Source organism: Aspergillus chevalieri, chromosome 3 (genome assembly GCF_016861735.1).
Source record: "Aspergillus chevalieri M1 DNA, chromosome 3, nearly complete sequence".
NCBI lineage: Eukaryota > Fungi > Ascomycota > Eurotiomycetes > Eurotiales > Aspergillaceae > Aspergillus > Aspergillus chevalieri.
In genome coordinates this window covers 2,635,299-2,649,008 of record NC_057364.1, presented here as the reverse complement: position 1 = coordinate 2,649,008, position 13,710 = coordinate 2,635,299, and the positions used below count along the sequence as shown (strand labels likewise).

The 13,710-nt window shown below is 50.4% G+C and overlaps 7 protein-coding genes across 7 annotated transcripts; 4 read left to right on the top strand and 3 right to left on the bottom strand.

Annotated features, from left to right (window-relative positions):
- Positions 1 to 292: 292 nt before the first annotated feature.
- Positions 293 to 1,202, top strand: ACHE_30928A (dynein light chain Tctex-type family protein; the record flags this gene model as incomplete). The annotated part of the gene is made up of 4 exons (XM_043277600.1): positions 293 to 604; positions 673 to 711; positions 773 to 847; positions 918 to 1,202. 4 exons carry the CDS (start codon positions 293 to 295, stop codon positions 1,200 to 1,202), a joined length of 711 nt encoding a protein of 236 aa, XP_043135463.1.
- Positions 1,203 to 1,524: 322 nt separating this feature from the next.
- LST8 (WD40 repeat domain-containing protein) lies at positions 1,525 to 3,067 on the bottom strand (the record flags this gene model as incomplete). Its single annotated transcript, XM_043277599.1, has 4 exons — positions 1,525 to 2,163; positions 2,220 to 2,715; positions 2,796 to 2,817; positions 2,887 to 3,067. 4 exons carry the CDS (start codon positions 3,065 to 3,067, stop codon positions 1,525 to 1,527), a joined length of 1,338 nt encoding a protein of 445 aa, XP_043135462.1.
- Positions 3,068 to 3,770: 703 nt separating this feature from the next.
- On the top strand, positions 3,771 to 5,642 carry ACHE_30926A (uncharacterized protein; the record flags this gene model as incomplete). Its single annotated transcript, XM_043277598.1, has 1 exon — positions 3,771 to 5,642. One exon carries the CDS (start codon positions 3,771 to 3,773, stop codon positions 5,640 to 5,642), a length of 1,872 nt encoding a protein of 623 aa, XP_043135461.1.
- A 754-nt stretch (positions 5,643 to 6,396) lies between these two features.
- ACHE_30925S (SUR7/PalI family protein) lies at positions 6,397 to 7,413 on the bottom strand (the record flags this gene model as incomplete). Its single annotated transcript, XM_043277596.1, has 2 exons — positions 6,397 to 6,956; positions 7,008 to 7,413. The coding sequence occupies 2 exons, from the start codon at positions 7,411 to 7,413 to the stop codon at positions 6,397 to 6,399; spliced, it is 966 nt and encodes a 321-aa protein (XP_043135460.1).
- Positions 7,414 to 8,447: 1,034 nt separating this feature from the next.
- ACHE_30924A (PI-PLC domain-containing protein) lies at positions 8,448 to 9,912 on the top strand (the record flags this gene model as incomplete). Its single annotated transcript, XM_043277595.1, has 3 exons — positions 8,448 to 8,997; positions 9,045 to 9,644; positions 9,695 to 9,912. 3 exons carry the CDS (start codon positions 8,448 to 8,450, stop codon positions 9,910 to 9,912), a joined length of 1,368 nt encoding a protein of 455 aa, XP_043135459.1.
- Positions 9,913 to 10,278: 366 nt separating this feature from the next.
- Positions 10,279 to 11,084, top strand: ARD1 (peptide alpha-N-acetyltransferase complex A subunit ARD1; the record flags this gene model as incomplete). Its single annotated transcript, XM_043277594.1, has 2 exons — positions 10,279 to 10,657; positions 10,717 to 11,084. The coding sequence occupies 2 exons, from the start codon at positions 10,279 to 10,281 to the stop codon at positions 11,082 to 11,084; spliced, it is 747 nt and encodes a 248-aa protein (XP_043135458.1).
- A 331-nt stretch (positions 11,085 to 11,415) lies between these two features.
- On the bottom strand, positions 11,416 to 13,641 carry ACHE_30922S (uncharacterized protein; the record flags this gene model as incomplete). Its single annotated transcript, XM_043277593.1, has 1 exon — positions 11,416 to 13,641. The coding sequence occupies one exon, from the start codon at positions 13,639 to 13,641 to the stop codon at positions 11,416 to 11,418; it is 2,226 nt and encodes a 741-aa protein (XP_043135457.1).
- Between the last annotated feature and the right edge of the window lie 69 nt (positions 13,642 to 13,710).

Sequence of the window (13,710 nt, the reverse complement as noted above, 5' to 3'; positions counted from 1 at the left end):
TAATTGATGTACATTGGACGTATTTAGCCTGGGGTTAACCTAAAATGGTTGGACAAGGAAGCCAGAGCCAGGACTATGAAAATATATATTTCTCGATGACCGTAGAGCGATGTAAGCTAATCTAGATATATCGTTACCAGGCATCAGACCAAACTCAAGCGAATACCAAAAAGGATTTTTCTACTTGTCATTCAAGCCTTGTGCAAGAACAATTCTGTGAGTATCTACTAACTATATATGTGGCGGTGCTTATCCACTTTCCCCTTTTCGGACTAAATAAACAAGCCACACGATGATGCTGATGCCACGGAGAGCAATAAACACGGCCGACGCTGTCGCTACAGAATATTTACAAAACAGTCATTATCGATTTTATTGCCATCTAACTGCGCTAATATCCAAGGTGAGGTTATTTTCACTATGCTCCTTCTTGATTGATTCTCCCACCTCCTGGAGAAGTGTTTGCTGCTGTTCGCTGTTATCTCCTCCCCGCGCGCAATCGACTAACCATTGGTTCTTCAAGTTAGATCGGATACATATAGGTCGAGAAATACTATACCTTTTTTTATTCATAATGACCGCCGAGCAGAGAACCGCCAATTCTGTACGTCGATTGAGCTACGGGCCGACTGGAATGCAAATCGAGATCATCCCTGCTGACAATGCGACCAGCCCTTGCCCATCGAGGAGCTTAGCAAGGTCACGACTGAGGTGCGTTCAACTTCCAGACTCTAACCCAGGAATGCGGGGAATACTCACAAATCAATCATAGGCCTGCGAAACTACCCTCGCCGAGGTAAAAGAATACGACCACACTAAAGTTGGGGACTGGAATTCCCAGATCATCGTACGTTCCCCACACATCCCAACCCAACAAGCCTCCCAGACATACATATGATAACAAATACACCGCGCAGAACACAATCCTTAAATCTCTCATCGCCGCAACCGCCCCCTCCACCCCCTCAACACCGGCTCCCTACCGCTTCACCGTGAACAGCACTATCGTGCAGCAGGGAGTCGTCGACAAGGCCACCGCCGCGGACGGTGAACACAGCAATGCCGGAAAGCGTGGGATGCACTCTGCCGCCGGTGCGTTCTGGGATGTCAACCGGGATGGAATGTGGACGTTTAAGTACCCCGGGGCTGAGGAGAGGGGTTTGGATGTTGTGGTTAGTGTGACTTGGTTTGCTGTCGGTTAGCTTTGATTAATATGTCTTGGGCTGTTTATTTTTCGGGTTGGATTTGTATATCCATGTTGGTTTCATATTTCGTGAGTATTTAATTCGCCAGTGCATATAATTCAATGGGATTGAAAAGTTATAACCATTCCCCGAGGACATTTGGAACCTGAACAATCAACTTAAATCCCTGGGTATGCTACCGCCAACTATAAATAAACATATCCCAACACAATTGATTGAATAAAACCTCCCAGCAGACAAGTATGATCCTAACTCCGACACAAACCAATGTATCCGGCGCCATGCTATCCACACAAAACAAGAGAACAAAAAGAAAAAATTACCGAGGCTCAGAATAATCGTTCAATGCCACACATACCGCCCCGCGATGGTGTCCGTTGTACTGACGAATAACCTGTCCTGTGTTCAACTCCCAAAGACGAGCGTAGTGATCACTAGAAACCGTAACCAAATAAGCCGAATCGGCAGAGAATGCACAGTCCCACACCCACCGCTGGTGCTGGCTCAGTACAGTTTCCAAGAACGGAGTGCCCGTGGTGGGATCCATTGGCGGTCCATCTGGTTGTGCAGGGAACGGGTTCGGAGGTTCTTCAGCCGGTGCCCGCGATCCAGCGACTATGCGGAAGGCGTTGAGATCTTGAATTCTGTTCCTTTCTTGAATCACTGCTGGGTCTGTGCTCTCGGCTGTTGGTGACGTGGAGCTGTTTGTCTCAGCTCCGTTACTGATAGCTTTGGCCTTGCCCTTAGCGGCAGCTGCGGCCGCCATTTTTGCTGGGGGATAGTCGTAATCGAGGTTCCAGACTTTGGCTGTATGGTCCGCTGAGCAGGTCGCAAGGTGCTTGACGTCTGGCGAGAGGAGAATACGAATGAGGTAGTCTTTGTGCGCTTGAAAGGTGCAGATAGGAACAATCCGGGTCACTTCGACATCCTGGATCATTCGCCAGATGTATACATTACCCTGAAATATTATTAGCTTACTATCTCCCTTGTCCATCATTATCTTAAGAGGAATACCTTCTTGTTCCCAGCGCATAGCAAGGAACCGTCACTGGCAACACTGACACTCTGGACCGCCACGTCCTCCTCGGGAATCAATTGATGCGTGCAGACGCTCTCTCCCAAGTCCCAGACACGAACGATTCCAGCACGGTCACCACTGACCAGTTCTCCTTGATTAGGATGGATAGCAACGTCGTTTACAGGAGCCCGATGCGCATAATTGCGTTGTAAACTGCCCGTCCGTGTATCCCACACCTTGACCGTTCCATCTTCGGAGCTGGTCACCATCCACTTTCCTTCGCAGTGGAAAGCTACCCCAGTAATATTGCTTGTGTGCCCATCAAACGTCATGATTGGGTTCGGATTTGTCGACTTGATATCGTAAAGCTTGACATTGTGATGACCGGCGGCCGCCAAGTAACGCTTATCGGGTGTGATGCAGAGGCGATTCACTTGCGAATCCGGATGTTGGATGGTGCGTGAGCAGATGCCCGACAACGCTTCCCAGAAGCTGTTCCGTACCAATTAGCCCTGACATAATGAATACCGTATGAGAACGGCGGTGCAACTAAAGCATGAGCTTGGACATACCGAATAGTATGGTCATAACCCGCTGTTGATCAGTCATACCCGGTCAGCTTGAGTCCGTTTGCTCACAAGTAGATACCGCAAGACAACATACCCGTGCAAAGGATGACACTCATCTTGAGCTCCTCGTGTTTCTGGAGGGCCTGGCGCTCAGCAGCCCAATAACACTCGCGTTCTTCCACTAAAAAGGGACTGAAATCCCCCACTTTCGCTATTGCTGCTCGAGGTGGATGATGGAACAAGACGGTTAATAAGCCGACGTTGTTTCCCAGCATGGCTTAGTGTGACCGGGGCGGTCATGAGAGCGGTGGCCAACAAAAAGAGAAGCAGAAATTAATTTGATCCTGGACTATCTCTTATAGAAGAGGAAGAAAAACAGATAGAGCAGCCATTATCTTCATTTATTTGAGTGTGGAGGGTCTCTCTTTGTTCTATCTCAACTTTAAATTGTTTATATTCACTCATGCCGTCGTTTGCGCCGTTGGATTCAATGTTGGTCACATGATTGCAATCTTGTACATCCTTCAATGACTCTGCTCTCTTAACTTCACCTCGTCACACAAGAGCTACATTCCGTCAAGATGGCTGTTGTTTGATTACACGGCATCCTGATATCTTTTTGTTTGTTATCCGGATTACCTTGACTGTCTGGTTCAGACTTCGAGGCGATAGCCTGGCACGCGCGTGGCGCAAGGCATCGTTCTCCTTGTGCTAGCTATCGAGTGTCTTTTGGCTGAAGGTACCGTGTTTGGACTCACTTTATTGTGTGAAATATTTTATTTTTCTTTTCTGGAAGATTGGTTTGTCCATTTTCTGACGTCGTTGCCGCCAACCAGTCTACGTCTGCATCGATTTGCCTTCGATACACCTTGCACGGACCGAGTCAGACACCTCGAGCCACCGCACCAGAGAACCGCCTACAGAGGTGACGAAACTTGATTCTTGGGATTCAAAAATCTTCGACTAAGTTCAGTCGAGATGGTTGGAAGCGTGGCTGAAGGTATTTCTAAGTGCCCTTCTTTTTCACAATCCCAAGACCTTCAAGAGCTTTATGCACCTGAGGGCCTTCCATCGCCTCCTTCTTTCAGTCATATGCATGTGAATGATCTGGGGCTTACACCTTCCCCTGGGTCGCAGCAGCAGCAGCAACAACAGCAACACCCGGCTGATGCCACCCATGCATCGTCCCAATATGAAGAGCGTGATAAACCCAATGACGGAGAAGCTATAGTCGAGAAAAATGCGACAGAAGATTCTACGCAACAAGCAGAGGACTTGTCAGCTGGCGCGGAGGAACCATTATACGATCCCCTCTTCGATTCGGACTTCGCTTTCCAGGACCTCGAATCTGACTTCCTTTCGCATAAACGCGCTCATAACGAAGCATTTCCCGAAGATTCCGGTGCTGAGGAACCCCTAGAGAAGCGGCAGAACCAGGATGGATCAAACGCGGGTGATGCGTTTTCGGACGAGGCCCCGTCTCTAACGCCTGATTCATCTCACCGGCCGGAATATATCGAAACTGCCCTAAATACGCCAGCCGGTATAGAGAGGTCGCATACGCCAAACTCGTTTCTTGACTCTCTTGACCTTTTCCCAGAGTCGGAGTTCCCTACGTCGTTGGATAATACGGTGCTATTCGATAATAACCCAATTCGCCCGGGTCATGCGACACCTCAGGATCTAGGGCCAGAGTCTGCTTCCACCAAATACGCCCAGTTTTCTACCGCAGCACAGTCTGCCAGCGATGTCACGCAACAGCGGTTTTCGCTCGATGCGCAAGATATACTTTCCAACACAAATCGAGAGATCTTACAGCGGGCGGACGATATTCCACAATATGTGTCCCCATACCCTGAATACAGAGGCCCGTTGGGCTACCTTCCATCGACACCGAGCCTTCATGTCAAGTGCGTTGAAGTTGTCGACGAGCGTATGAATTATCGTATGGAATGTATTCGCTCCAAGAACCACCAACTGACATCCGAGCGAAATAAATATAAAAGCTTTTATGACGAGTTTAGTACGGTGGACCAGGCGACGGGGAAGACCAAGCATGAGTTGCTTCACCATGATAATGCGATGCTTCGGCGCAATGCTACTCGACACCAGAAACGGGTTGAGGCTTACAAACAGGATATTGAGCATTGGAAAAGCAGGTTGAATGAAGTTTCGACGCTGTACAACAATCTCCTATATGAGGTTGCTATTCAACGGAGACTTCCTGAAATTGCGCCACCCTCAGCCAAATACAAACCCCGACCAATCCAGGTGCCACCCCAGCCACCCGCTGTTCCAAATGTGAGACCTCAGTTACCGCCGTATCTTCCTCCAGGGGAGCTGCCCCCAAACCAACAGCCTCCTCGGAAGCCATTTCCTAGGCGAGATGCTCAATCCACGTCAGACACAGCCACAGCGATAGCTACCGCAAATCAACCCCCTCCCCAGCCTCCTCATTCCTGCCCAGCACCAGCTCCCACGGAGGCTCGTAGCTCGCAAGCAGTTACGATAGACCTTACAGAAGACGATCACAACACGGCCCCCAACCATCCTCCCGATTATTCCCCGCCGCCTTCTGGGGCAAACACAGGCAGCGGGGCGGAAGTACTCCAATCCTTCCGACAGAAAAAATATTCCTGGCTCAAGGGACCAAACCAGGTGCCAAGCGCCACGTATCGGACGGGATCTTCTCTCAACAAAGCCAATGCTGATCATGCGGCAACCGGGTCAGGAAGCGGTCATACGTCAACTGACGATCCTCAGCCCTTCTTCCCACAAAACGGGAACGATAGTCATGGCGTTGAGCAAGATGAACTGGTGCGGATGATGGAAGAGGAACTTGCTCAGTAGATGTGAACTGCGCTGTTTCTAATGATCTCTTTTCCTTTTATCGTGTTCTGATATCCAATTGTCTGTGATGTGAGATCCAGGGCGTTTACTTGCATAGCGATGTTTTACGTATATACTTTTATGCATTCTTATTGGACAGAAATCAATTACGTGAGGGCAACATCCCTCAATCGTGCTGTAATATTTTGTATCTGCCCCAACCTACCCACAATAATAAACTCCGATTAAAGCCTAAACCGGTGTGTAACCAACAACCAACCCATAACAAAACACCATGTACCGTCGAAAAACTCCGAATGGTTTACCAAGGTAAGCCACTATACTATGTACGGAGTACGTAGATACAGAATAAATGGAAAGTGAAAGAGAGATCTCCAGTATCCCATGCCAGCGCATTGCATATGCCCAAAGCCAAAAATAGCGTATTCGACGACGGGGATTACCCCGTACATACGAGTAAGCAATCCACCCTAGGCAGAAGTTAATAGTAGCGTGGTGCAGGATGCATGCGCCAATTGTTTTTGACAGGTAGGGATTTGGCTTCAACTGTTGGGAGTGTCATCCCGGCATTGTGTGTTGGTAGATTCGTAATGGCGACATGCGGAGATATGGAGATGGAGATGACAGATGACAAAAAAAAAAAAAGCCGTCAGATGGTATATAGAACAGAACAAGAAAATATTCTACTCAAAAAGAAATGAAATCAGAGTCAAAGACAACGAAGAAAATGCAAAACTGTAGATTTCGTAGGCCATCAAGCCTGACCATCCTCCTTCTCATGCGTCGGCGAAGCGGAACCACTGGAAGCACTGCCGTTAGTGCCATTGGGCGACTGTTTCAGTTGCTTACGCGCCTTCCGGCCACCACAGCACGAGGCGCAGCATGAGCCAAATTGGATGATAAAAGCGATGAGGTTGAACGCCGACGCAATCCACATGAAAGCCAGCATGCGGGTGCCCAATGTAGCGCTGATGTTGAACTCGGAGCTCTGTGACATAAACACATTCTTGAAGATGGTGAACATGACAGTAGCGACGACGGCGGCGACAATGGTAAAGAGGGCAGTGAAGAAGGTGAGGAGGAGGAAGGGGAATGAGCGCAGGAGGACGAAAGTGCGCCGGCGGTGGGGAGGGTGAGCATGATTGACAGAGGGGTCGGGGGAGATGGTTTGCGGCGGCCGAGAGGAGACGGCGAACGGAGAAAGGAAGATAAGGATGAAGGAAAGGACGGTGGAGACGATGAAGAGGCCGAACATCCAGTGTGAGGCAACCCGGGCGATTTGGAGCGCATCGGTGATGTCCGCGGGGAGGGCAACTGTATCTGGTCAACAACTGTAGTATATCTCTTGAGGGTTATGATACATACTGGTAGCCCCCGAAAGCAATTCGTTCAGGATGATCTCGAGAGGATTGAACCAATACATGCTCTGAGTATTGGAGCAATGTGTAATACCCTCATTGGCGTATCCTTCACAGAAATTCCATAACCCAACTTGGTAAAAATCATGCAATCCGATCGTCCGCGCAATACTGTTGATAAGGACAGCATTGGGGACGGAGATGGGAATGATATGGGTGAGGTCGAGCTTCATGAAATAGGTATCGCGTATAACGGGCTTATTCGAGATATTGCCAATGCAGACGAGCAACAAAAAGATCCAAGCCAGTAGGTACAGCAGCGAGCGCAATCCTCGATGCCATAACACCGTCGAGCGTTTCCTCCCAGGACCCGACGGTTGGGGGGACGAGTTGTCTTTGCGGAAGAGGGCCATAATGATGGCCCGGGAAATTGTATGTTGTGTAACGATATAGAGAGAAAGATAGAAGACAGAAAGAGAAAAAAAGAGAAAAAGACAACAAAAAAGCAGATGATGTTGGATGGCTGGGTGGTGACGTTTAGGCGCCCACCGGCGGTGTACGGCGGATGGATCTAATCAATCAGCGACTGCCTGCCCCTGGGTGGTAGCGCTGTGCTACTATGCTTGATATCGACTATTGTGATATATATGAACAGTGAAAAGAAAGCATGAGAGAATAGAGAAAGGAAGCACAGAGAAATAAAATTCGACCCAAGGTCAATTCCGCTGAGTCAATCTGAAGCTCTATTTTTTTGTTACAACGTGACAATACGGGTATGTACGAAAAACACCCCTGTCTGAGTCCCCGGCGTCATGCTGCAGAAGGTCCTTCAATGGATCAACGTGTCGATCGAGCGCTAGTGGCGACTATTTTGGCTCTAGACCCTGTCTTTCACAGCCACTCATTTCCACTTTGGGCGGAAATTTGTGGCTGACCTAGTTAATCATTCCCGATCTGTACAAGTACTCGATTTATGTATTGGGTTGTTTTATGACCAATTTGACACTGCTCCATTTTATGTGCCTCTTTAATTGGCCTATGAGACCCGACGCGGCGTCAGCGATGGAAGTGCCCCACCTCTTCCCTTTTTTGTGGTTGGTCGAACCAAAAAATCTCGGCCGCCTGATCCTGCCTCCTATCGGATTATATAATCGCTGACTGGACGATCTTTTTTCAACTTTCATCATATCTGACTACAAGAGTATTCTGTATTACTCCGGAGTCCACCTCACGACTGCTTGTGCTGCTGTTGGAGATCGATTTAGGCACTAAAAGAAGAGGGAGATCATTCAAAAGAGGTAAGTAGAGCAGAACTCCAGAAAAAGACCGAGGTTGATGCTGACTTTGCCGCTCTGTAGGCGCCTGAGCCGTGGTCGGACACCTCATTAACCTCATCACCGCATCACAACTCGTCATCTCCATCATACTTCGTCGTCCTTTCGGAACTATGCGGTGGACAACGCATCTTTTTCCTTTGTTCCTTGGGGCGGTTCTCCCTTCGCAGGCGCAAGATGAGACGCTCGCACTCACCAATTCGGCGTTCACTCTTGAGGGAACATTGACAAGCGGCGGCGGAGTGACGGTGCCCACTGGCGAATATCAGACCTATTCCTCGACCATTACGCTGTCAGACGACGGGGATCTCACATCTGCGACCGTAACCGGCTCCGGCTCTAGCATGGGTGTCGAATCTGCAACCGGCAATGCGTCGTCCAGCTATACGACCACATCGGATTCCGTAACAATGCTCGTCGGTGGGATGCACACTACTGTCCTGGGTAATGCCTCGGCCAGCGCGACCAATGCGACTGCCAGGCCAACTTCCACACCCGTCGTCAACACCCAGCCTTGCAATGGCTACCCAGAGTTTTGCGCGAAGAAATACTCCAACGTCACCATGGTGGCCGCTCATAACAGCCCGTTTGTGAAGCCGGGTAACGTGGCTGCCAATCAAGTGCTGGATGTGACAACCCAGTTGAACGATGGCATTCGGATGTGTATGTTTTCACCACCCCCTTGGACGTAAGATATACTGACAGAATAGTGCAATTCCAAACCCACCTGGTCAACGACACCATGTATCTCTGCCACAGCAGCTGCGACCTGCTCAACATGGGACCCCTTGAGGATTATCTCGTTACTGTCACAGAATGGATAAAAACGCACCCATACGACGTGGTAACCATCCTTATGGGCAACAGCGACTACGTTTCACCAAGTTACTTCACCAAGCCCGTTGAAAACTCCGGCCTGAAGGATTTGGTCTATACGCCCCCCAAGATCCCCATGTCGTTGGACGACTGGCCATCCCTGTCGAGCATGATTTTGTCCGGCAAGCGGGCGGTCATGTTTTTAGACTACCAGGCCAACCAGACCGCGGACCCGTGGCTCATGGACGAGTTCTCCCAGGTGTGGGAGACTCCATTCTCGCCTACGGACAGAGAGTTCCCTTGCACTGCCCAACGACCCCCGAATTTGGTGCCCCAGGATGCCAGCAACCGTTTGTATATAGCCAACCATAACCTCAACTTGGAGTTCAACTTTGGTTCTCTCAACCTGTTGATTCCCAACACCGCATTGTTGAACGAGACCAATGCTGTTTCTGGATATGGCAGTCTTGGTCGTATGGCGGATAACTGCACTAGTATGTCCACTTTTCCTTTTTTCTTAAACCGTCGATACTAACATTACTAGCAAACTGGAACCGCCCACCAAACTTCCTTTTGGTCGACTACTACAACATAGGCAACTTCAACGGCTCAGTCTTTGAAGTGGCCGCCGAGATGAACAACGTAACGTATAACGGCCAATGCTGCGGTACGACATCAGCAGCGTCAAATCTGGCCGGTCTGAACATGATGACCATGCTCCTCGTTATTGCAGGAGTCCAGATGTTCACCCGCTACCTCTGATTTTTTCTGACTTATTTTCGTTCGAGATATCTTTTTGCTTGTTTACACAGGATGTAATGGAGTTGGGGCTTTGTTTTATTTTGTGATCTACGAGGGACGATTGCATTGTACAAAGCACTTAAAGTATATAGCACTCGTACATAGGGTTGGAATTGAATATCATGTTGATAAACACCTAAGGCATATATCCCTAACCGGTTAGCGCACCACCACCGCCCACCCGCATCATCAATAGCCCGCCTCGGCCATCATCACTCAATTCCTGAACTGGACAGCAGCTCACTCAATTGACACTTTACCTCTTTATAAACCACCAAACACCGAAGCCCCAGCCCAGAGGCTACGGGCAAACAAAAAGCCGCCAAAATGGTCGACATCGTCCCCCTAAGCAGCTACCCCTCGTACATCGACCTCCTCCCCTCCATCCAAACCTGCAATATCACCAACCTCCCCGAAAACTACTTCCTGAAATACTACCTCTACCACGCCCTCACCTGGCCGCAGCTGTCCTTCGTCGCCGTCGTGCGCCCCAGGAACGGATACACACAGAACACCGGCCGATATGCGGGCGGGAAGCCCGGGAGCGGGGATCTGTCGGGCCAGTATCCCAAGGTTGTTGGGTATGTGTTGGCGAAGATGGAGGAGGAGCCGACGGATGGGATGCAGCATGGGCATATCACGAGTATTAGTGTTATGAGGACGCATAGACGGCTGGGGATTGCGGAGAGGTTGATGCGCATGAGTCGTATGCCCCCCTCCTCTTTTCATTGATGGTTAATCTGGATAGTGGTGCTAATTGAATAGAACGCGCAATGGCCGAATGCTACCGCGCAAACTACGTCTCCCTGCACGTCCGTGTCTCCAACAACGCCGCCCTGCGCCTCTACCGCGACACCCTCGGCTTCCAGGTCGACAACGTCGAGAGCAAGTACTACGCCGACGGCGAGGATGCGTACGCCATGCGCATGGACCTGTCGCCCATGTGGCTTGACTGGAGCGCGATTGAGAAGGCGGACCGCGAGCGCGAGAAGAAGGAGAATGGGGAGGCGGCAGATGAGGGCGATGAAGTTGGGGATTTGGGGAAGAAGGATGCTGAGAAGATGGTCAAGGTGAAGATGGGGAGGGCGTTGGGTGTGGGGGATTTGGTTGAGAAGAATGAGGCGCAGTCGTAGGCTGTTTGTTGGGGATTGTGTACCATTGGATATTGCAATTGAAAAGTATTGTGATATGATTCTCTCTAAATTAAACCTGCACCGGACGCCTGTGTATGTTGACAAAAATGTACCCTCATAACCTCATGATTTTCGCCAAATAGACCGAAATAACAACATATGCAAGTAAAGATACTGACAACGCTTGTGAACACCTTGACAATAGATATAAAACACAATGACTCTAATCGCTGATCACTGATCATCCCTTACTCCAAATAGTAAGCATGTCTTGTCTCATCACCCAGATTCAGCGTGAGACTGCTTGACTCAATCCGAGTGTCTAGACCCATTACTTTCTCTGCTTCATCCCCTTTTGCTCTTTGCTTTGCCTTCGAGTGTTGCTATCTGTCTGTGGTTCGCCACTGGCGCGAGACTCGTTCTGGTGATCCCCTTCATGCAAGGATGCAGTGCTGGGCGTGCTGATAGAACTGACTTCACTAGACTCAACGCTCGAAATAGACCTCGCCGTCGATGGAAACGATGCAGACGATCGAACCGTCGGCTGGCTCGCATGTTTCTTAGCCTTCTCTCTTTCCAACTCGAGATTCTGCAAGCGTTGCTCCAGAGGTAATTCCGCCGAACGTGAATGAGAGTGAGAAGAAGCAGGTAGAGGGGCAGTCTCTACTTCAGCGCCGTCTCTTTGCAACTGCTGGAGTCGCTGTTGTTCTTGTCGCCGACGACTACGCCTCATCCGTCGCTTTTCGCGCTGTTCTTCTCGTGCCCGACGTAGCACATCCCGGAAGGCCTTTTTTGTTGCGCGCATTTCGTCCTTCATTGCTCGTCGTTCTGTCCAACTTCGTTGGGGCTGGTTCCATGACCCGCCGCGGCGATCGTCGTACTGTCCCCATCCATTTCGCGAGCGTGACTGCCGGTTTGACTCTCGTATCACGTCTAGTTGGCGCCGGAGGCCGACAGCTGCTTCGTAGAGATTGCGGTCATGGTGGTCTTCTAAGGAAAGGAGCTGCGCGCGGACAGTACCGAGATCAGAGGAGCTCAGTTCTGATGTGGTGGAGAGGGAGTCGATTGATGTAAATGATGAATCGGAAGTTGTGGAAGCAATAGATAAACTGCGATGGCGTAGATTAGGTTGTGCGATCGTGCGCTGGGTGGTAATGTTAGCGTTGTGGGCTTCGTTATCGTCTTCGACAGCAGTCGTACCGGTGGCTGAAGCGGCGGCAGCGGGAGTAGTTGGTGCAGAGACTGGGCTAGGGTTCACGTTCGTAGTCGCGTTGGGTTGATGATAATAATGATATGGATAGTTGTTGTAGTAGTTGTAATATTGATAGCGTGGATCCGGCCGAGGATAACCAGCATACGGACTTTGAGCCTTCCGCCCCGACAACCCAGCCTGCTCCTCCAACCAGCGACCATGCGCTATGGCTTGCTCTTCCACCTGTCTTCCATAATGCTCAGCGTGGGCACTGAGTTTGTCGCCATATCGCTCAGCTTGCTCCGTGATATGGGAGGCAAGTGAAGAAATCCAACCCAAGGGACCGCCTTTGGAACTACCCGAGCTTGGCGACTGAGGAGGAGGGTATTGTCGATTATTCCAGCCCCATTGATATGGTTGTTGGTAGTTATATGGTTGTTGTGGTTGCGGTGAATATGCATGTGTGGGATAAGTATTGTGAGGTGCTGCTGGTGGATAGAATGCAGCTTGGCTATACGGCGCCTGCGCGTAAGGTACAGGAGCCCCGCCGTACTGTTGCGGATATGGATATGTCCCATGAGCATAACCATTGTTTGCCGGTGGCGTGGCAGGGTGTCCCTGTGCCGCTGGAGGTGTACTCGACTGCGACGACTGTCTCCCTCGACCAAATACCGACTGCGTCCGCGAAGATCGGCTTTCTTGGTTTGCCCTCGTCGCAGCAGGATAACACTTAGGACATAGTGAAGATGTCGGCGCGTGCCCCGGGTCAGTGATGTAAGAAAACAATAGCCTGGCGGCACGAGGTTCAAAAAAACATTGATTCCACTCCGTAACCACAGCCGTAACCCGCAATTTGCGCTGCTCGTCCGTCTCCTGCGGCCTATCCTTGCGATCTCGCTGGATCTGCGCTCTCAATTGCCGTGACAGATGTCCCGATGTTGACGCAAGTCCCAAATGCGGAGGAAACAGATACCTCAAGAACATATCCCAGTCCTGCTGAGTGATCTCTCCGTTCCGCGAATTCCAGCACCGCGGCCGGCGGGGGAAATCCTTCGCCTGACTCCGCGGATATATGGTCAAATGGTGATGCAGGATTTCTCTGCCATCGTCTAATACCGTGGGCGGTCGTTCGGTAAAGTATGCGACGGCGGATTCGAAGTTGGCGGGCGTAAAGCGAGACGATGGCGATGATGGGGAGCCGATGAGCACACTGCTAGAGCTACTCCCCGATGTGGCTATTGATAATGGCGAATTCCCACCGCGTAAATGCAATAGCCCCCCATTGATACCACTCGCGATCCGGGTATTGTTTGGGTTCGGGTCGACGGCGGAGTACGGGGGAGGGGGTGCCTCTTCGGAATCCATCACGGATGTAAAGGAGGAGCCGATAATGAAGGCGAAGATCAAGAAAACGTCAAAGGAAAAAGGAATGGA